Source organism: Octodon degus, unplaced genomic scaffold, assembly GCF_000260255.1.
Source record: "Octodon degus isolate 3935 unplaced genomic scaffold, OctDeg1.0 scaffold00029, whole genome shotgun sequence".
Taxonomy (NCBI): domain Eukaryota; kingdom Metazoa; phylum Chordata; class Mammalia; order Rodentia; family Octodontidae; genus Octodon; species Octodon degus.
Genome location: NW_004524605.1, coordinates 15,118,477 through 15,139,987, shown reverse-complemented (window position 1 = coordinate 15,139,987; position 21,511 = coordinate 15,118,477). Strand labels below are relative to the sequence as shown.

At 40.5% G+C, this 21,511-nt stretch overlaps 1 protein-coding gene across 2 annotated transcripts in view; it reads left to right on the top strand.

Annotated features, from left to right (window-relative positions):
- Ebf1 (early B cell factor 1) overlaps positions 1–21,511 on the top strand; it is a 402,224-nt gene that overhangs the window by 5,126 nt on the left and 375,587 nt on the right. For both annotated transcript variants that reach the window (XM_012514323.2, XM_004629396.2), the window contains exons 4-5: positions 6,890–6,963; positions 16,683–16,751. In XM_012514323.2, the coding sequence (XP_012369777.1) occupies positions 6,890–6,963; positions 16,683–16,751 (143 nt within the window). The remainder of the gene's footprint in view (positions 1–6,889; positions 6,964–16,682; positions 16,752–21,511) is intronic.

Here is a 21,511-nt window from a genome sequence, read left to right as displayed (position 1 = left end):
ATGCGGTAAGGGAATCCTGGAAAGGTCCTGACACTGCAGGCTCCAAGGCACAGTGAAGGGAAACCCCCTCAGATTGCTCCTCCCAGTCAGACCTCTTTATATATTTGTTTTTGATGTTCCCAGTTCTTTAAGTTATTGATACAAATGCATTTTTCTTTATTGATTGTTTCATTATATGCTGCCACATCTTCATAGACTTGATTAACAACCCTTTCAGTTCATAGTTCTTCGGTGGTAAATAAGCACATTTTTAACATATCAGTAGGTTCCAAGGAAGTCCCTAGGCCAGTGCAGAGACCCTTCCATGTATTTGGAGAAACAAACAGAAAGGATGGAGCAAGTTTCTAACCAGGGGCCATATTTCAGCAGCTTTCTGTCTCCTTTGATACCATGTGAGAAGTGCAGGTGATTTGAATTTCTTTGCACATAGAGGAATGAAGAAGTTTGGAATTTTTATGCATGATCAGGACCTGTGTTTGGGAAAATATAAACTCATCACAGTGGAAAATGTGTTGTTTGGAGTCTGGGGGTGAAAACAAAGCTGATGGTTTTGGAGAGATTGCCGGAGCCAGATGGCCTAGTACTTCCCCAGTCTGGCGGTCCAACTGCTCCCTCCTGGATAATATACAGCCATTTGTTCGGGGATATTTACGCTAGAGCTGTTTCCATGTGAATGTTTGAACAGCATTAAAAACGAACATATTAGTAGGGATGCATTTATCGAACTTGTACAACTGTACAGACAGTCTGTTATCTCTGTCTTTACGTATATTGCCGAGAGGGATGAAGAAGTGTTTGAACATCGGCGAATTGTTTACATAGTTGTTGAGCAAGAAAGATTTGGTCTTAGTGAGTAATTAAAATATATAAGCACTTGAAATCAAACTAGTGGGAATCATGGTAGCGGCTAGCTCGAAGCTCTGTTGTGAGAAAGAAATGAATTCAGACATGGTAAAGGGCTTTGAATAGTGACCGAAACATGTGAAGTGCCTTATAAATTAGCTGCTTTTATTATTTTATTATTATCATTGCTCTACTAAGTTGACAAAATCAAGTGTATCTACTAATATAGATGTAAATGTAGTTACCATATGAATAAAAATCTTTTATTACTGCTAAGAAAAGATATATGATATGAGATTATTAGATTGGTATATTGCTTTTTTTTCAGGTTTTGCATAATATAAGGGGTTTTGGTTCTTTGAGACATAAAAGATACATTCTAAAGCTCTCTGCATTGGTATACATTCACTTTTATTCAGGACTGTGATGTAAGTGAACAGCATACTGAATATGATATCATTCCTTTGCGACTTTCCTAATTCACTTCTGAAAATGGGCCTGCTTAGCTACTGGGCTGAAATTACATCTTTGCAATTTGTTCACCAGTAGCCAAGCTGCTAATTGAAGCAAAAAAAAAATTATCCCACTATTAATGTTGAATTGTTGTTTGACACAATTGCTTATGAAATGTCAGATTTGTAGTGTTCCCTTTGGCATGGTTTAACTTTTAACTAAAACTCCCTAACCTGCTGGAGAATTCTAGGCTCACATTAGCTAGCACCCTTGTGAAGGGACAGGCCATGGAACTTGGTGGCTGAATCCACTGATTATTAAGGCAGTATGTCGGTAGTGCAGGTCTTCATATTATTGTTTGATTAGTTCAGTTCTTGGTAACTTGTGAGTAAAGTTTTGTTGATAGTTCACATTCAGAGGACATTTCTCTTCTGATGAAAAGAAGTACTTTGTATGTCCATGAACTTGTCCTCTAAGGTGATAATTTAGATTCCACTTCTCATTTTTATGGAAAAAGGAATAAGATTTTCAAGGTTACTATTTCATATAAGTGAAAAATTAGGAGTTCGTATTAGTTATAATCTTTCTTTCTTTTTGACAATTAAAAGTGGCAAGTCTTCTATTTTTTGCTTCCAGACAAACAAACAAACAAACAAACAAAAGACTCCTAATGGAAATATTTTGTGTCTAAAAACATTTTGCTGAACCAAAGTCAAAAATGTTCTCTGTGCTTCCTTTATTTTGGCATGGCACACAAAGGGTTAACACTGTTAGAAAAGTAAACAGAAAATCCACGTTCAGTTTTGTGTACTTCCTTTGGTATCCTGTTGAAGTTTGGGCTCAGCGTATGTTCACTGTCTATTTTTTTGTTTTACAGAGTGGTCTTTAACCATAGCGGATTTCACTTAACTTTTAAGAACTAGTGATATTTTAGAAAAACAGGGATAAGCCTACACTTCAAAGATGGCTTCTAAAACAGTGGCAACTGGGGCACCTTAGCGTATTGGTTACCTGACTAATTTTTATTTAAAGATGTTGCAGATTAATTTATTATAGAATCTTTGAAATCAGTAGCATTTTGTCCACTAACAGAAAAATATCCACTATTATTACCTCAGGATGTGAAAATTTTAACAACTCATGCTTTTCTTTTTTTAGTTAATTATTTAAAATATTTCTTGAAAAAACTCAACCTGAAAGTTAAGAGAATGTTAAAAAGCAATGTGCAATGCCTGTATTTTCTGTCTGCTTCTTGGTGGACAACATTCAGAAAAAGGAGGCCACTAATCAGAAAATAAAGCTGCACAAAATATGTTCAGTTTTGACACATTTTTTTTGTTATCAGTATCACATAAGTTCTTCAAGTTGAGGTGAAGTCATGGCTGCTTACTCCTTTACATTTCTTCCTATACAAGCGGGCGTTCTTACTGCCTAAGCGATTTATTTGCCATTGGCAGGGTTAATGTGAACACCGTTTTCAACATGAAATTGTATTTTTTCTTCCTTAGAGTACAAAGCTCAACTTGATTCTCCACCAATTGACTTATATTAATAATACATTCTGTATAATTTCTGTTCTCTCTTGCCCATTTCTGTAGCAGATCTCCATCTTCACTCCTGATAAACACATTGATTTATTTAAACTACTGTCGTCTTTGTTGCACTCGCAGCCGAGTGCCTTCCTCCCAGGGAGCAGATGCATGATTTACTATGGAGGACAACAATAAGCCTTCTTCTTGGTGCTCCATTGTCTGGCCCTAAACCAGCTGTCTATTAAAATGGTTTCACTTAAAGCAGTCAATGCTGTCTCATACACTCCTGGGATCTCCCAGCTGACCCAACCTCAGGCAGCTTCCCTCATTCCCCACAGAAGCACAGATTTGAATTAGGAAGAAAAGCAGAAACTTTGTCCTAAGTTAATGTTAGAGGATTCTGTATGCTTTTGGGTTACAGCCTGGCTTTGCTGAGCTGTGAACCGATCTTGACATGCGTGCTAAGTGTAAGTGGTAGAGATTGGATCAAGGCTGAAGGAGACCTTCGGAGAATTTCTGTTTTTAAATCTGTCTTGCTGTTGTGACTCTGCATCAGAGATGTTTGTCTGTGTAGATTAATCATATTTTCCTATTCTGGATCTCATCAGAATGTTGATTTCTGGGCGCATGCATTCTCTGTATGCTTTAAAAAGCTTTCCTAATAAATAGCTTGGATGACGTTGGAGGTGCCTTGCCTTTGAGTTCCACACGAAGGCTATCACTTGAGGCTCTAGTTCACCATAGTTTCGGGGTTTTAATCCTAGTCTGTGATGGGGTTTCACTTGCTTTTCATTCAGAAGTCACAGGAGCAACCCTTTTTTCTCTGCCTTTATGTGGTGAGAAAATTGTTCTGTCTAGGCCTAAGGATAAGGAGAGCAGAAACTTCAGGCTTGCAACCCTCCCCAGAGTTCCTAATTCTTTCGGAGCAAATCCAAACTCCTGGTTTCATTTTTCTATGCTTGATTTGGAGAAAGATTCTCTGTTTTGACTCTGCTGCCAGAAGCGAAGTGGCAGATTGGTATTTGGTAAGGAGGTGCATTGCAGAGGCTCTGGGCCTTGGACAAATGATGCTCAGTTACGAATGAAAAATATGGGAGTCCAGCAAGTCCATTTCATCCACTGCTGGGGGGAGTCTTGAGCAGATTTGTATTGCAGCAGATCGTTAATTGGATAATATCATGGGACCAGTAGCTCCGGTAAAAATAATATCCGTACTATCTAAAATAATAAAAATGAGAAGCTCTGACGTAACTCACTACCCCCAAATCCTCCAAACTTCACTTTTTTTTTGACAGTTGGGAGAAACTCACCCATATGTATGAATTTATTTACCAAGCTACTTTTTTTAGTTTGGCAAGACGAATGCAAAAGTTGAAGCAGAGGTTATCTGGAGCGTTCAGGGAACATACAAACAAGTTTGTAGTAACAGCATTTTGCAGAAATGCGTCATTAAAATTTTTTTTAGCACCATGTGTTAGATCCAATCAGTAATTTACTTTAAAAATAATTTCCAAACAGTGATTGCGGGAAATATAACAAGCAGATCTGATTTTTGATTTTCAGTACATTTTTAATTAATGCATTTTTTGAGTAAAGCAACTTTTTGGATATTTGAGAAGGTCTTTTAAGAATACAAGGAAGGCCAGCCAGATGGCTCAGCAGACTAAAGCACTTGCTTAGGCAGAGCTCAGCAGCCGGGGTTCAATCCATGGTGTGCTGTTCAGGCCCCACCCCTGGGGTGCGCTGAGATAGCCATTGAGACTGGACTTGGTGGTGTGCGCCTGTAATCTCAGTGCTTGGGAGGCTGAAAACAGGAGGATTACTCGAGTCCAATCTAGTAGTGAAACCCTGTAGATGCTGTCTTAAATTAAAAAAAAAAAAAAAAAAAAAAAAAGCTTGGGTTGGTGGTACACACACCTATAATCCCAGCACTCAAGATGTTGAGGCAGTAATGAGACCCCATCTGAAACCAGACCGAACTAAAACAAAACAAAGCAAAACAAAACAAAATGCCCCACAACAACAACAAAAACCACAAAACAAAACAAGAATACAAGAGAATCATCTATACATGTTAAAGCTAGAAGATAGATATGAATTGCGTAGACAAGAGTAAAACTGTGTAGTGGAAAACCTGGCTGGTGCTCTCTGTGAAGACCCAGCATCACCTTAGACAAATGGTCAAAGTTTACGTTGCTAGCCCTGGAGCTAATGGCCAAGAAGACCTGACACACAGGAGCTCCCTACTACCACCCAGCGTTCCCGAATGACAGGACTTTACTCTGTGGCCAGGAAAGCTCAAACTGTGGGGTTGTCTACAAAATAACTAACTTGTCTTCTTCAAAGATGTTGCAAATTAAAAAAAGATTCCAGAATGTTCCATTTTAAAGGATAAATAACAAATCAATATAATGATTAGTATTGGATTTTCTTTTGCTGCAAAGGTCATTATTGGGCAATTGATAAGTATCAATAAGGCCTGGAGATTAGATTATTGTATCAATGTTAATTTTCTGAATTAGATCATTGTAGTGGCTATATAAGAGGGTTGTATGTTTGAAGGAAATACATTGAAATATTAAGGACAGGCCTGCAGTTTACTGAAAGGTGATTTAGGGGGGAAAAAAAGAAAAGAATAAAACAAACAAACATAATAGAGCACAAATACCTTTCAGGAATGTGAATATGAACATGGTAGACTTTGTTGAATATTCTTACAACTCTTTCATATGCTTAGCAATATGTCAAAGTAAAAATATTTTTAAACAATAAGGGATTATAATAGGCTAGCCATAAAAATGGTTTTGATGGATGATAGTAATGTTTTCTCCTCAAGCAAGTTCCTTTCCTTAATGCTTAATTTGTTGCCAACTTTGGCCCTGCATTCAAATGTCATCCTCCGAGCCAGATCCGAACAGCTAGATATGCTGGACCACCAGCCGTACCCATCAGACAGCCACTGGAAATCTCAGGTTCAAAAACAGAGCTCATGAGAACCAACAACAGTCTCTGTAGCATCTTTACATGCTACCTAAGCACAGTCTCTGGTTAATTGAAGTAGTTTTGTCACCAAGAAGTTGAAAGTTATATGAATGTGTGAAAGTAATTTTATTAACAATTTGAAGTGTGTTATATTAGTGCTATGCAGCGATACAGTGTTAAATCAGCTAAATGTGTCCCACTGCAGCGCGTGGCTCTGCTAACAGCTATGTGTGCATTTTGTTGCTCAGGTATTAACATGTAGGTCCGTAGGAAGTGGAGCTCTCGGAAGACTTCTTGGGTGTCTGGAAGCTAAATGTTTGTGCACAGAATATAAAAAAAAATGGGTTCAAATATTTTGTGTAAAATGTACGAAGACTACTGAGGGGTTTGGAAGTCCAGATTTTGAGAGCGAGACATAATTCTCCTTAGTTTAGGGAGACAGTCCCATGACTCCAAGCTCCCACACAGCCCAGGCTGGCGAGCGCTCCTGCTTGGGTGGGTGTAGGCCCCTAGAGATCGCATGTGTCAACCTGCTGGTGGGAAGAGGGATTTTCCCTGGTTGATGAATCACTTAGAAAGATGGCACAGTGAGTGGATGGACTCATTTGTTTCACCCACACTTGTTTTCCACTGCTAACCATGAAAAAGCTAAATGTTGGGGTTGGGAGTAGGAAACTGAGGAGGGAAACACATTTCATTTAAATACTAAGCTTGCTGCGGCTCTACATTCTGGATCAGTAGTATCTTGAGCTACTCAGCCTTCTGGCTTATTTCTCTGTATTGATTAGGCTTATTTTTATTCTCCATTGAAAGGAGAATTATGGTTGTCTTGACAACAGAAAGCTAGCATGCAGATCTGGAAATGCGTACCCTGAAAGGGTAGCCGTGGTGCGGAGGGGCTCATCCTCTCTCCTACTCCCTTTGGGTGGATGTTGAGCCATATATTTTGAAGCAGTTCTCTCAGAGAGGCAATTGGCTCCCAAAAGCTCCTTGGCCCTCAGCAGTGACGGATGGGTCAACAACTTAAGAGTTATACTTTGTGTTCTGCTACCTAGCTGAAACCATGCCTTTGCTTTCAGGCCATAGTGTATGAAGGCCAAGACAAGAACCCCGAAATGTGCCGAGTCTTACTCACGCATGAGATCATGTGCAGGTAAGAAATACCTAGTCTTCCTCTTTCATCAGCAAAGAGAAGATGAATTTGTACTTCACATTTAGACAAACTTGGGTCTATTTTTGGTTATACATTTGTCTTCTAGTAGATGATCTGAAAGAATCGTTAGATATGAGTACTTGATACTCAAGGGTCAGGTATCACAGTAGTTCTAAATTATTTCTTGGACTTTATGCTGAAAGATGTTTATTTCCATTCTGATATTACCTGTTAATGGTCTCCTCCTCTTTCTTTTACAAATGAATGAAATGCAGTACAGGTATTTTATTGTTAATAAAGGGATTCCATGACTTTGCCAGTAAAATGAGTGAGAGTTCTGTTGAAGTCAGCCAAGGCCTCTGTTGGGCAAAGTTGAAAATTATGATTTTTAATTCTCTTAGAAATATGCCCATTCACACCCACATCATTTCCCTTCACACTGAATGTGATGTTTTTCTTTGCTTTCTCCTCCCACCCCTTGCATTTGGTTTCCTAGTTAGCCTGTGCATAACCAACAGTACAGCTAATATTTCTTAGAGACAGTGAGTTTTGTGTTTTTGCAAGGTTGGCAAAGATGAGTTCCTGAAAAGTATAAAAATTTGTATTAAAGCTGGGTATAGTGGTGCACGCCTGTGATCCCAGGACTCAGGAGGTTGAGGCTGGAGGACTGTTGTGAGTCCAAGACCAGCCTGGGCTACAAGTGAACTCAAGGTGAGCCTCGACTGACTGCATAGTGAGAGATCCTGTCTCAAAATAAATAAATACATAATGAAAAATTAAAAAAAAATCATATTAGAAGTGAGTGTTTCAGGGGTCTGAGGAGATAGCTCGGCGCTCTAAGCACCTGCCTGGCAAGCGCAAGACTGAAGTTCAATCCCTGGTACCTCATGCTGTGTTGGCCCTGGAATTGGGCGTAGTGGTGCATGTCTATAATCTCAGCGCTGGGAAGGCTGAGACAGGAGGATCACTATGAATCTCAACTGCGTAGCGAGACCCTGTATCTAAATAAATAAATATTTTTTAAAAACAAGGATTTTTATTTTTGTCTGTAATCTGACAGAAACTACGTTAGAAATCAGGCAAGTGGGCCACACTGACCTCCTTGGCTTCAGCTAGGCCTCCACATGCAAGAGACTGGACCAGGGAGGAGCCTTTAAGTTGCTTTCTTATTCTCATAAAATGACACCAGCGCTTTGCTCCCAGTATATTCGGGGTAATTGGATGAAGCATGAAGATGCCACTGTGCATCAGAGAAAGGCTACTAATTGCTTTGTTAGCCATGCAGCTTTTCCTGGCACAAAGCGTTCTCGGCTGCTGACTATTTCTGACCAATCCGTTTAGGACCTCAGCTGCCACCGCGGCATGGGTGGCCTTTATTTGCTGCTCACGGCCATGAGGAAAGCAATCTTAAAACTCTACAGGTGGAAATAAAGTCAAAAGGGCTTAGTAGGCTTCCTGAGTAAAATCCCAAATATTAACTTCTATGTCTATAAAAATTTCATTTTTTCCCCCTTTAAAGAATACTTCTCATATATTCTTTTAAAATATGCAGGAGTGTCACAAGTTTTCACTCCAGTGATTTATAAAACTCGCTAATTATTCCCAAAACAGGTTGTTTTTCTCTGACTTTGAAGCTGTGACAGAACCCAAAATTCTGGTCATGGAATTCTTATTTTCCTAGGCAAAAATTAGGGTTATACTTTATGTAACAATTATTTGATAAAATTGAGTTGTACCTTTCAGAATTAAATGACTAAAACTCATTTTGAAAAGCACTGAGACATAGTTTCCTTTGTCTCAGTATTTTTTCAATCAACTCTATTATTTTAACTTCCTATAATTAGCATGCCATTAGACTGAACTGCCCATGTCCCACTACATGGGATTCTAGCAAAGTAGGCGCTAGACAGGAGGACAGATCTTAACCAATAAGCCAAATAATATCTGCAGATCCTGGGTTTGCATCTCATGTCTGCACATGTTTCGACTATGCTAGAAATAATTCTATTCCTGAAATACTTAAAGATATATTATGCCTTCCACACACAGGCCTACCCTATATTAATGCAGCTTATATTTTTCTTGTTTTTAAAATTCATCGGTCCAAAGTGCTTTATTATGCTGGTTGGTGTGCTTTACTGCTCATGTTACCTCTATTTTTCAGAAACATAAAAATAGCAAAAATAAAAATTTCAAGCCACTGAAGGCAAATGATGCTGTCTGTACCGCGTGGCTTAAAGGGAAAACCCATATTCAGAATGTCATCCAACTAATGTTACAGATTACCTTTTCTGCTGGCTGCCTATAGCTGTGGATGGGGTACTTGTTTGTTTACCAGGCCGCCATGACCCCATTACACAAACCTGTCATCTATTGTGTGGCTAACAGTCTTTTAAATTGCAAATCTGATGCTCTTTAGGGGGCTTTAGGAAAAAAAAAATTCTCACTTTCCACACCATCCTATTTCTCTTGATTTCTTGCCTGTTGTAAGTGGAAGTTGGGATGTGCTGAATTTGCACCAGGGGTGCAAATGCAGGCTCAATTATAAGCATAAAATTAGAGTCTGTTCCCCATTAATCAGCCTGGCTAATTGCTATGCACCACCATTAGCCATATGGTGTGAAAGACAGCTTGCTCTCCCCAAGATGAAATTTCTTCATTGCAGACATGAAATAGTGAGGCCCCTGGATTTTAAAATAGCCTATTTTAGATATTTAATTTCTAAACAACTTTCTGCCGTGCTTTCTATCAAAGCTAACAGCACAATAAAACTTTGTGTTGATGTCACAGAAGCTGCATATTTATAGTATGTTGGGCATGGTAAAGGAGACAGAATTTAGATAGATAAGAAAGGGCTCGGTGTGGTTCTGTTTTGTTGCAGGGAAACAAAAAAGAAAAAAGAAATTGGAAAAATCACCAGAGAGTCACATCTCAGTTGCTGCAAATTTTAAAATCTCATTTTATTCTATAGAGAAAGTGACTCCTTTGCACACGCTGGCCCAAGGAATTGCCACCATTGAATTACAATTTTTAGACAAACCCTCCTTTGACTCGCTGGCTGGGAGCCCTTCCATAGGATTCTGGGACTGTCCCTGCCTTTAGGGGAGTTGGAGTCTATCACCCCAGTTATCATTATGTTTCACTTATATCTGGTTGTGAAGTTCTGCAAATAATGTGGTCTCCTGAGGGAATGTTTTAGATCCTATACAGGGGTCTCTAAGAGATTTGATTATGAGGGGATCCTGAAAACCTGTGTTTAAACATGAATGGACAATAGGAACTCTGCTTGGGAGGTGAACCTAGTTCCCAGTTCCTAAGTGGGCTGCAGGAGATGGGCTTTCTCCATTTATGGTGCACTGGACAATCACTGCCGGGGACCAGTACTCTCTTGAAGAAAGTGCTTGTGTCCGTTGTCAGTGCCTGGTTTCTGGTAGGGTCAGGAGTTCTCAGCACTAGCCTAGCCCCTCGCTCTGCTTTTCCTAAGTTTCAAATACCCTGGCTTCTGAGGGAAGCACAGTGGCCCGCGGTGTGAGACCGGTCCTTTCCATGCGATCCTGTGTATGCTGTGCTTTTCCTTCATGGTCCTTGTGCCCTGCGGTGCTGTCCTCACAGCCTGTCGTGTTTTCCTGGGCTAAGTTCCTTGAAAGCGAGGAAGTTACTTGATTTTTTTTTCCTCTGTGCTTTATGACTCATGTATGAAATTGGGTTTTAATATTACTTATCTACCATAGAGTGGTAGCTAAAATTAAATGTTACAGTTACTACATAAGCTTATCACAATACCTGACGCAGTCAGTATTGAATGCCTATTGTTATTAATAGAAACAGTAGCAGCAATATGTGTACTGTCTAGTTACTTGGTACATTGTTGCTTAGAGTAAATGATAAGGGAATATTCAAAGGAAGGGTCCACTAAAACAGGAGTGCACTTTCTTCCTTCTAGTTGTGACGGTTAAGAATGTCTATTCATTCCTTAGCACCTACTATGTGCAAAGCCTTGTGGAAGAAAAGTCAGAAGACCTTGGATCCCCTAGTAGGAGAGCTTTGGTCTAGCTTGGGAGCTGAGTCTTGTAAGCAAATGACTACAGTTGTCTCTAGAAGGGGCAGACTGTGATACAAGACTGAGGCACAAGGCCTACATGGAGGAGGGGTGACATAGTTGCAGGAGAGTCTTTGCAGCACGAATGGAGTGAGAGGAGGACCCAAAGGTGCACGAAGAAGTGTTTTTTGGTGGCCCAGGCAAGATTTCTCTGAGGGGAGGCTGCAGTGGAGTGGGCTGATGGCCCAGAGCTTGGAAGAAGTCAGGGTCAAAGATAACTAACCTCAAGTTATCTTCCCAAAGGTGAGAATTGAAGCTATGGGCTTCGATAGGCTTGGCAGGCATGGAAGAATAGAAAGAGAACATGTTCCTTGTCCTTTCATGAAGCTGTGGGTTAGCTCACGAAATTCACTACCTAGAAACTTGATTTCTCTGAATGTGCAGAGTTGTTTGGGTGACACATGATCCAGCTGGGGACAGGACTACTATTTTGAGTCTACAGTGTCTGTACCACCCCAGGTGTGGGGGACATCCTGCTGTGACTAGCCACATGGCTCTCCTGCCCCTTAGGTTGTGGATTGGGAAGGGAAGTGAATGGTGGTGGTGCCTGGAATCTTGCTGTGATGACAAAGCAAATCAGGGAAGTTCCAAGTCCTAAAATAAATGCCCGCTTCAAGGAGCATACACAAAGTCCATCCAGGTACACAGATGGCTGACGCTGAAGGCCTTGGTTCTGGGATAAGGAGGACATTATTGATGATCTCCATGTTTTCTCTTAGTAATACAGGAATTTTCATGTCAGTGTTTTTGCAACTGTTTCATTTATTGGATTGTTTCAGTCTGAGCCTCAGTCTACCCTGAGGCAATTTGTGAACATCTTCTTTCAGTCTGTTCCTCCTAGTTAGCACATGTCTCATGTGTAGTGGAGACAAGGGCCTGTCTTTTTTGGTCTGAGTTTAGTAGAAGGGGGAACTCACAGAGCAGGAAAGACTTCCATGAGGATGGAGGACCCATCCTTGCTCTGATTGGTGCTAGGAAGTTGCAAGCACATGTGCTGCCGAAGTGAGCGTGAAGTTACAGGATAATGTCAGCACGTTCTTCAGAAGGATTTCCCTTCTTCTTGTGGCTGAATTTTAATATTTTAATGGGAAGGTAGTATTTTAACACAAAGAAGAATACTGAAGAAGCATCAAAATAAAATGTATGTCCTTCAGTCTCCCTAGTGCCTGTTCCACTTTCTATAGTTTACTTCTTTGAAGTTCTTATTAATTTAAAACATAACTTCTGAAGGCCTACTCTATACCAGGCTCTGAGGATCTATTATGGGCTCTGTTCCTGTTGCTGAGGATGTGGGGAAGGACCAAGCAATCGAAGGCTCTATCTGTCCCTGTGGGGCTTATGTTAGTGCGAGAGAGACCGTAAAGGAACACAGACATGAACTACAACATAATGACTTGTGTGAAGAAAAAAGGGGCACGATGAGAAGTTTGAGGCCACTATGGAAGTCAGGGTGGGCCTTTCAAAAGCACTAGCACTCTTTAGACTCCTGGGAAGTGGGAAATGAACCAGATTTGTGAAAAATTCTGTCTTCTCTTTCATGTGTTCATTTTTCTTCAAGAAAAGGACCATGGCATGCGTGCTCTTCTCCAGTTTACTTTTCTCAATTTACAATGTAATGCAGATTCCCTTTCTTAGTAGTGCATCACTTCCCCACTTTTATTCTTTTTAATAGTCTACAGAATACAATATAGTCCCTGAATATGGATATCTATCTAACTATCTATCTATCTATCTATCTATCTATCTACCTATCTATCTGACAGATATATGTGCATGTGCACATATGCTTTAAGATCTGTCTATGAACTATATATATATATCTTACGGAATATATATATATATATATATATATATATATATGAATTTGGTACAGAGTCTCACTATGAAGCTCAGACTCATGGTGAGCTTCCTTTTTTTTTTTTTTTTTTTTTGGCGGAACAGGGGATTGAACTCAGGCCCTTGTGCTTGCCAGGGAAGTGCTTATTCCACTGAGCTATCTCCCCGGTCCCATGGTGAGCTTCCTGTTTTCAGCCTCCCCAGCACTGGGGATTACAGGTGTGCGCCACCAGGCCCAGATGGTGTCACTGGCTCAGTGCATTCTGGAGGCAGGGCCAGTGCAGCGTGTGGGACTGGGGAGGGATCGAGCCCTGGTCCCTGTACTTGCCAAAGTAGGTGCTTAGTCTGCTGAGCTATCTCACTGGCCCTTTTTTTTTTTTTTAATGTGGTCCCATGTTTGCTATTGGATCAACTGCAGACACCAATTTTGTGGCTTCTCAGGTATGAAACTAAAGCTTGATGACCCTATTTTAGGAATAATGAGTACGTAATGCAGTAGAGTACCCCACAACACAGAAAATTTGTTGAGTTTTTTATTTTTATCTTAAAATTAGATTAGAGTACCCCACAACACAGAAAATTTGTTGAGTTTTTAATTTTTATCTTTTTGAGACTATAGGGATTGAGCCTGGAGCTCTGAGCTACATCCTTAGCAGCAGAGACTGCAGATGCGCACCACCAGTCTAGCCCGAGCTGGTGCTCCTGCTTGTTACGTGATCCCTGGTCCATGTTCTTCTTCTGATTTCTTTGTTTTCCCTGTTTTATTTCTGTTCTGTGCTTCTTTCCACACTTCCATTTTTTGCACCTGCCTGTTTCCCTGGGTCTCCAGGGGCACAGCGTAGAGGTGTGACTAATTTCATCTTGCTGTCTTCAGGGGAATTTTTACTTTAAAAAGATGAAGACTATTCCAAAGTCAAAGAGCACATCTCAGGCCTAGAGTGGCACTTGACTGGGGGAGGTGGTGTGGCTCAGGGGATGGAGTGGAGTGTGCCTTCCTTTCATCAGTGGCATCTGGTGTGAGGGTCAGCTTGGCCTCCTTTACCTGTCCCCCTCTTTTCTTTCTGGATTATCATTTCTTCTTAGTACATCATATTCAGTCATGAAGTCATTGAGTCATTTAATATTTGAGCTTTTCTAGTCTATCTCAGGTGTTAGGCTACTCATTTGGTAAGTAAAATTGGCTATTTCTTTTTTTCCTAGCTATATGAGTTGAAGGGGATAAGAAGTTAACAAAAAATACATATATGACGCTCATTTGCATTTTGTCAAGTGCCTCAAAAGAAAACACCCCAGGGGTACTCTAATTTAGATAAGGGCAGGGTGTCAGAGAAACCATCTCTGAAGAAGGGGGTCACACTGAGTTCAAGGGATGGGAGAGCTTAGTAGGTGAGGGAAGAGTTGGAGGTTGGTGGGCAGTGAGAGAGTAACTGGGCCTTGACCCAATGCTTGAGCAAGCATAATATATCCCGGAGCTTGGAGAGCTGATAGGAAGGGCAGGAGGTTAGAAGGTGGCGTTCATCATACCATATCACAAGCTTATTATAAATGATTGGGGAGCTACGAAATGTCTGTGACCATGAAGTGACACAGTCCAACGGACATATGAAAAGATATTTTGGAGGGGTCAGAGTACCAGCAACGATGCAGGCGGGAGGCTTCTGCAGGATCCAAGAGAACAGTGAATGTGACTAGCACAAGGCCAGGGACAACGAGGAGGAAGAGACTTGGTTAGGCTAGAGAGGTGGATTCCTCTAACATCAAAGCAAGTTAGAAGAGTCTCTTCTGGGTATTTCATTCAGGCAGGTCCAGGGTGAGCGTACAGCACCCAGGAACTTGCATTGCTCACTTGATGTCTTTGTAAAAGAAAACAAAGTAGAAATAGGACTTTGTATCCAGCAGTTTTCCTCCCTGTGTAATGGAGTTGGGATCTATTGATGGGCTGCCTGCTTTATCCTCAGGGCGCCTGGCGAGGCTGCTCGGATGTGGGGAAGGAGGTAGTTTCAGGAGACACAGGGAACAGTAAGGATGCCGTGCTTCCCTGAGCTCTCAGTAGGGCTAGCCATGGAGCTCAGGCTTTGCACCATCAAGGCATGACATCTTAGACACTTAGACGTGGGTGCCACAATTACCCCAACATACAAAATAGAAAACAGAGATTATGAGGTGGAGTACGCTGCTCAGGGTGATAGTGGTAGTTCTGTCTGGTCCCAGAGCCAGAGTTTTAAACCCCTAGCTCTTCTGGAGAGCCTTTGAAATGCAGATGTAGGTGACTGTGTTTACTTTTTAAACTTTTTTTTTTTTTCTGCACGCATTCCAACAATGAGTGTGCCCTTCTCCTTTATTTCTTTATTTATTTCTCAGATACTTACATAGTTTGGGCTTTCTGTGTACAATATTCTGGCATAGCAGACCTCAGGCCTGGAGGACATAGTTTCCTGTGAACTAGGAAGGGCATGTCTACCAGGTGGATGGGGTGGTGTTTTAGCTGGGCTGCTGACAAAACAGATACCGTTTTAACACTGTTCTTGGAGGAATCGGTGCCAAGTCTCAAAGCTGGTTCTCCTCTAGAGCTATAGTTATGGCAAGGAAGGAGGCTTCCCAATCTTGGTGAAAGGCTCCCTGTGCAGGACTATATTTTTGGGTCCTGAAAATGTAGTCCAGTATTGGTTCCCTCCAGCAGCTCTCTAAATTTAGGCTGTATGAGTCACCATGTCTCAAGCATACATGTGTGTGTGTCCACGTGTGTGTAAGAGGGCATGGAAAGGTACTGTTTCCACTGGTGGTGCATGGTAAAGTCTAACCCTTGGATAACCTCGTTACCTTCTTGCTTGATTAAGTATATGCTTTTATAGTGTACCCCAGGGTGTAGACCAGACAAGGGACACACGTTCTTTCCTATCAACTGTCAGATGGATAGTTTTCTGTTTATTGTGGGTATGTTTCAAAAACACAAAGTTTTCATACTTTAGAACCTCAGTTTGAAAAATGCTGGCCCCTGTGAGGTCACAGCTGGGTGGGAATTTTGTAGCAGGTGCTTACTGCAGCCGTAGCTGTTCTGCCTGTGACCTAATAAACAGATCATGGCAGTGTTAATCACTGGATCCACTGTCCATAATGCATTCAGAAAACTTGAGAGGTTCCCAGTGCTGATCTTAATAGTCAGAGGACTGCTTTCTTTTATGTTATTTCTTCCTTGTCTTCTTTATTGTGAACTCTTTATTCACATGAAGACAGTTCAGAAGCAAACACTTAGCACTGTAGGATTTGGGGGAGGGCTGTGGTTGAAGGAAACGCCACCCATGAAAGAGAACAGAGAACTAGAAGGAATCCATTTAATACAAAATAACTGTAGGGGGAGAAATCACTCAAACCTCATTATTGATGCGTTTCACAAAATTAGTGTGATCTTGTGGGAAGAGAGCATTTGAGCCGCCCACAACCCTGAATATTCTTATTCGGTAGATGGAATAATAATACACAGTTCACACTGAACTCTGCCAACACCGCAGGCAGCGATGGAGAGACCCCATCGTAGGGCTGTCACTCCTGGCTCCGGGAGAACCCTGGTCCTTCCTGCCCACTCTGAGCAGGGAGAGGTTAAGCCTGGCCATTAACCCATAGGTGACCCAAATAGAATTTTCTGTCCCAGGGATCCGTTGATTGCCAGGTATGGCTTTGTGGTCATTCTAGCATTTACAACCCAGCAATTTGAACCTTCTGTCTGCCTAAATGATGATTTTACATTGTAATGGCTGTGCTAAATCCTTTCGCTTTTGCTCCATAGCCGCTGTTGTGACAAGAAGAGCTGTGGCAACCGAAACGAGACTCCTTCAGATCCAGTGATAATTGACAGGTAGGGACCACTCTTCTTTCACTGGATTTTTATTCTTTACTCTGATGAAACACCTGCCTGGTGGCCGAGATTTGTCTGTTGGTCATGACTTGCGCTGTGCTGGCGGCTTGCGAGTCCTGGGAAAGCCATATGGGATACTCTTTGGAGGCCTTTTTCGTGGAGTACTCCAGTTTTGGGTCTGGTTCATGCTCCTAAAGGAATTTTTTTTTTTTTTTCATTTCTGACTTTCTGTGGCTCAATCCTCATGCTGTGCCAGGAAGCTTCAGAAATAAAATAATAATAGTTTGTGATTTATGAAATGTGGTTGGGTGCTTATAAATATTTAACTTTTATTTGAAAAATGTTTGAATCATTATCACTTTTAGCTACAGTAGTTCTGTTGGATGTAATCCATCTACATTTTAAGGTTTTATTTATGCATAAAAGCAGTTTAAAGAGATCTGTGAACCAAGATTTTCTACTGTTATTTCCCGGGTTTGATTGCAGCTCATACTGTATTGTAACTTGATTAATTTATCCTGCTTGTCTTAATTATTATGTTTTTAAACAGATCCATATTACTAATCTGACATGACCAAGTAAATCACTATAGAACAATAAATCTGGTTTAGTTGTTCAGAGCAATTTTGAGTCAGTGTGTGCACACATTATGCAGAATCGCATTCCAAATATTCATTTTACATCTTAATTATTGAAATTCATTGTATGGAAACATGTATGATAAACCATTTGTTACATGGCATTACTCACTAAGAGGTAAATGGCCTGGAGGCTGTACAGATATTGTCAACTGTCAGCCAGGAAAAGGGCTAGCAGCCTCTACTAGCTGGAGAAAGTCGGGCAGATATGACTGACTGAGCTTCCCATAGAGCAAATCAACAGTCAAACAAGAGTCTCTTTTGGGGTTTTCGTAATGTTGATTTTTGACAAGAACAACGACACCCAAGAGGGGGACCCATTTTTTCAAATTCTTCAACTGTTTTGGGCTGCATTGATCATATTCTTGGTTAAAGATAACAGACTCTTACTTTGCTTTCTCATGCTGAGTGGCCAAGATTGTTGACTTTGCCCTATGTTATTCCTTTTTTTTTTTTTTGACAGAACCAAGGATGGAACTCAGGCCCTTGTGCTTGCCAGGCAAGCGCTTATTTTACTGAGCCATCTCCAGCCCCCTTATGTTATTCTTGATGCTTTAGCTTAATATTGATTGCCAAGTAGTTTTATAAAAAGTTACATTTTATTTGGATATTTTAATTAAGTATCTCTAACTGTTACTCACTAAAATATACTTTTACTTGATCTAAGGAAGAGTAAATTGATTCAAAGTTAAAAGATGGGAAAATGCAATGCACAGTGACATTGTATGCTGGCTATAGAATTAGGGCAGCATGTTTATCTTCGAGAGCAGATATGACGTTCATGTAATTGCTTTTTCTGCACTGGAAGATAAGTCTTCAAATGAGTAAGGTCCAAAATAAATATAACCTTTATGCTGTTTGTCTCATTTATATACCTCTTCAAAATACCATTCTTTATTTAATGCTCATTTTTCTTATCCTTTTATTAAAAAATATTCTGATCAAAGGACCATCTCAAAGAGCCCCCAGAACTTTGAGACTATACACATTTTGTCCTGCCACACAGTTTCTTTTGGTTTAAATGATGACAAGAACCTTACCTTGCCACCTGCGATGAAAACACTTTTTTGCTTGTGAATGGGTTAAAGCTTTTAACTTTTTCATTTGGTTTTTAAGCTGTGACGCTGATATAGAAGGTTGATATGACTGTGGTTTGAATAACACTTGATTTTGACTTGTTCCTGTGGGCTATGATGGCGTAAGAAACTTGACTCAGCGGCGCTGTAATTAGCCCAGCCCGTGTGTTTGAAACAGGATTGTGTTACCTGGGTTGCATTAGTGTGGCTTCTATTGTCGCCGCTTTGCATCTGTCCCAGTAGGGTACTTAAAACCTTTTCTTGGTTGGGGTAGTTCAAACAATTTAGGCAAAATAAGTATGCACTTTATGCTGTTGGTGGCTTTAGAGATATCGCTCATGACATTTATCCTTTTCACCCCCATCCCCCCCTTGGTTGCATGAGCAGAAAAGAGTGTGTAGCTAATTGTGGTCTCTGTAGATCGAGGAGTACTTTACAAACAGCTGAAGCAGTGCGTGTGCACACATACACTTACCTGCTGATTGTCGCCCCTGGGTCGCACGAACTCTCTTTTCAGGCAGTGTTACCAGTTCATGTATGAAGCCCCATTTAGCTATTTTTATTTGCATCTGAGTTTTCAGAATTTATTTGTCTTTCAGTCTGCCAAAAGTTTAAAACCTCTAGTTCTGTCCATGCTGATATGTGAAACTTCTATTTTTGTCAAGGGAAGAAAATAACAAGAGAAGAACTTATGTAAGGAAGGGCAAAGTAGAGAAGAGTTTTCAGCTCCGCGAAATTGCTGTAAAAGAAAAAAATAAATGATGGCAGCTGAGGTTGGGCTTCATCGTTTCTGATTTCAGTCTGTTCTGATTGTATAATACCTCTTATGTGCTTAGGGTTTGATTTGCCTTCAGATTTATGAATGCAGATCCCTGAATATTTCATAAAAATAGGCCAGGGGGCCTACACTCGGGAGCAATGGTGGTTGCTTTTGCTAGATGTGTGCAATTTGCATTTGGAGAGCTAAGAGCGCAGACAGTCTTGGTTCGGCATGGCTGTGACAGCCGGTCACCTTTCGGGCATCAGGATGTCGTAGTTCCTCCTGTGCATCCTTTAGAATCAGGGAGAACACTGCTCTGCTGTCTATCAGAAACTTTCTGCAGTGGAAAACCGTTCATAGCACAGAGAGGCCAGGCTTTCTGGTCCTATGGCGATGGTGCGGGACAAGCTATTTCTGTGTCAGATTTTGGGTGTGATTTGCTGTCGCAGTTGAGAGACATCACCTTGACCTATTCTATCAGGCAGTGGAATTAACCAAATCAACACATGTGTGCTGTAACTTAGGAAATGAATTTCGACTTCCACCTAGTGACATGCAACAGAGTAAGAAAAGTGCGGCCTCAATTCTTTTTCTACAATTACGTCAATTTGTCAAGTCACTACAAGAAAGTTCACAGGAAAACTGCTATAAAATGTAGCCAGTATGTGTGTCTGGAATTGACTGCTATGTTCCGTTTCTGCTTGATGCCAATAAGCTTGATTAAGACTCGCAAAGCACAGGTGTGCCCAAGGATCTTGACATTTGGGTTGGGCAGACACAGAAAAAAGTTAAATGTGGGCCGGCCAAATAGCTCAGTGGATTAAAGTGCCTGCAAGCAGGCACAGGAGCTGGGTGTTTGATTCCTGGGCCTGCCATAGTGGCCCTGCCCTGGGGGCACACTGAGATGGCGAATGAGACTCTGGTCTCATGGTGGTGCACGCCTGTAATCCCAGCTCTTGGGAGGCTGTAAGCAGGAGAATCACTATGAGTCTGATCTAGTAGTGAGACCCTTGAACACCCTGTAGACCCTTCCCTAAAATATGAAAAAAAAAAAAAAAAAAAAGAAAGCCAAATGTGTTCTTTAATAGTTGATGACCAGGAACTAATAACAGCAAATTTCATTATCACTGAGGTAGAGATCTGTGTGTGGTAATTACTGTTAAAGTAAAAAGCAAAAAATGATTTCCAGTTATTGAATTAAGATGGAGATTGATTTAACATAGTCACACACTAACTCATATTTGAATTTAAAAGGTTTGCAATAAAATTCCTATTTAGAAATTGAATAAAATGTAGTTTAATACTACATTGGATATCCTTGTGTCCTAACCTTTTTCTTTGGAGTTATCTTAGTTCAATAAATAAAACCTCATTAGACTATTCCCATTTCAACCAGTTTATTAAATTTTGCAGGAGTAATTAGCATAAGCTGTGCTAATTTTTCTGGAAGACTAATGAGGGAGGTTCTTAATTAGGGTTACTTTGTAAGAATCAGAAAAGATGACAATGACAAAAGTCACATAGGGTAATCTGGATTGGGAACCCAGTTTTCTTGAATTAATAAAATCTTTCGTGTTCTATATGGAAACTTCTTTATAAATTCTTGAACTATATCTATTTAGCGAGAACATTATATTTAGTTAGGGTACCATCCTCACTTGATTTGCTTCACAAAACTTTACTTTCTTCAACTTCCTTGGGGTGATGATGTGGGTGAATTCAGGTCTTTCTCTGAATTGTCCTATCACGTTCCTTTTGTTTAGAGTCCTAATGTTTTTGGCTGTAGTATGTGGGACAGGGTGCAGCAATGTTAGTTTGTTTCCTCAATTTAGCATCAGTGAGACTGATAAGCAGTTAGAGCATTGGGTGAGAGGAGAAAGCAAGGGCCCATTCTTCAGGTCCGTGTACTGTGGAACTTTACACAGTAACAAGTGTTTTTTTTTTTTTTTTTTTCCTGGATAGAACTAATAAAGGATGAAATTCCTTCCCAAAGTATCCTATTTCATATGAATTCAGATTTAATTCTTTCAGGATGTACACTAGCTCAAGTAACCCGCAAGTTCTGGGTTTGTCAAAGCCAATATTTAAAACATGTATTTTAGGGTCCGTCATTAATATACCTCTAATGATGTGAAGTTTGCTTCTTACAGCCATAGATTTGCCATCTCTTTTTCCCTTATTAGAATCCTTATAATCTCTTTACGGCTATGGGATGTAGGTCTTAACGTTAAAAGAAATACATGAATTTTATAATATGAGTATCCTAGTCTGTTTGGAATTACTTCA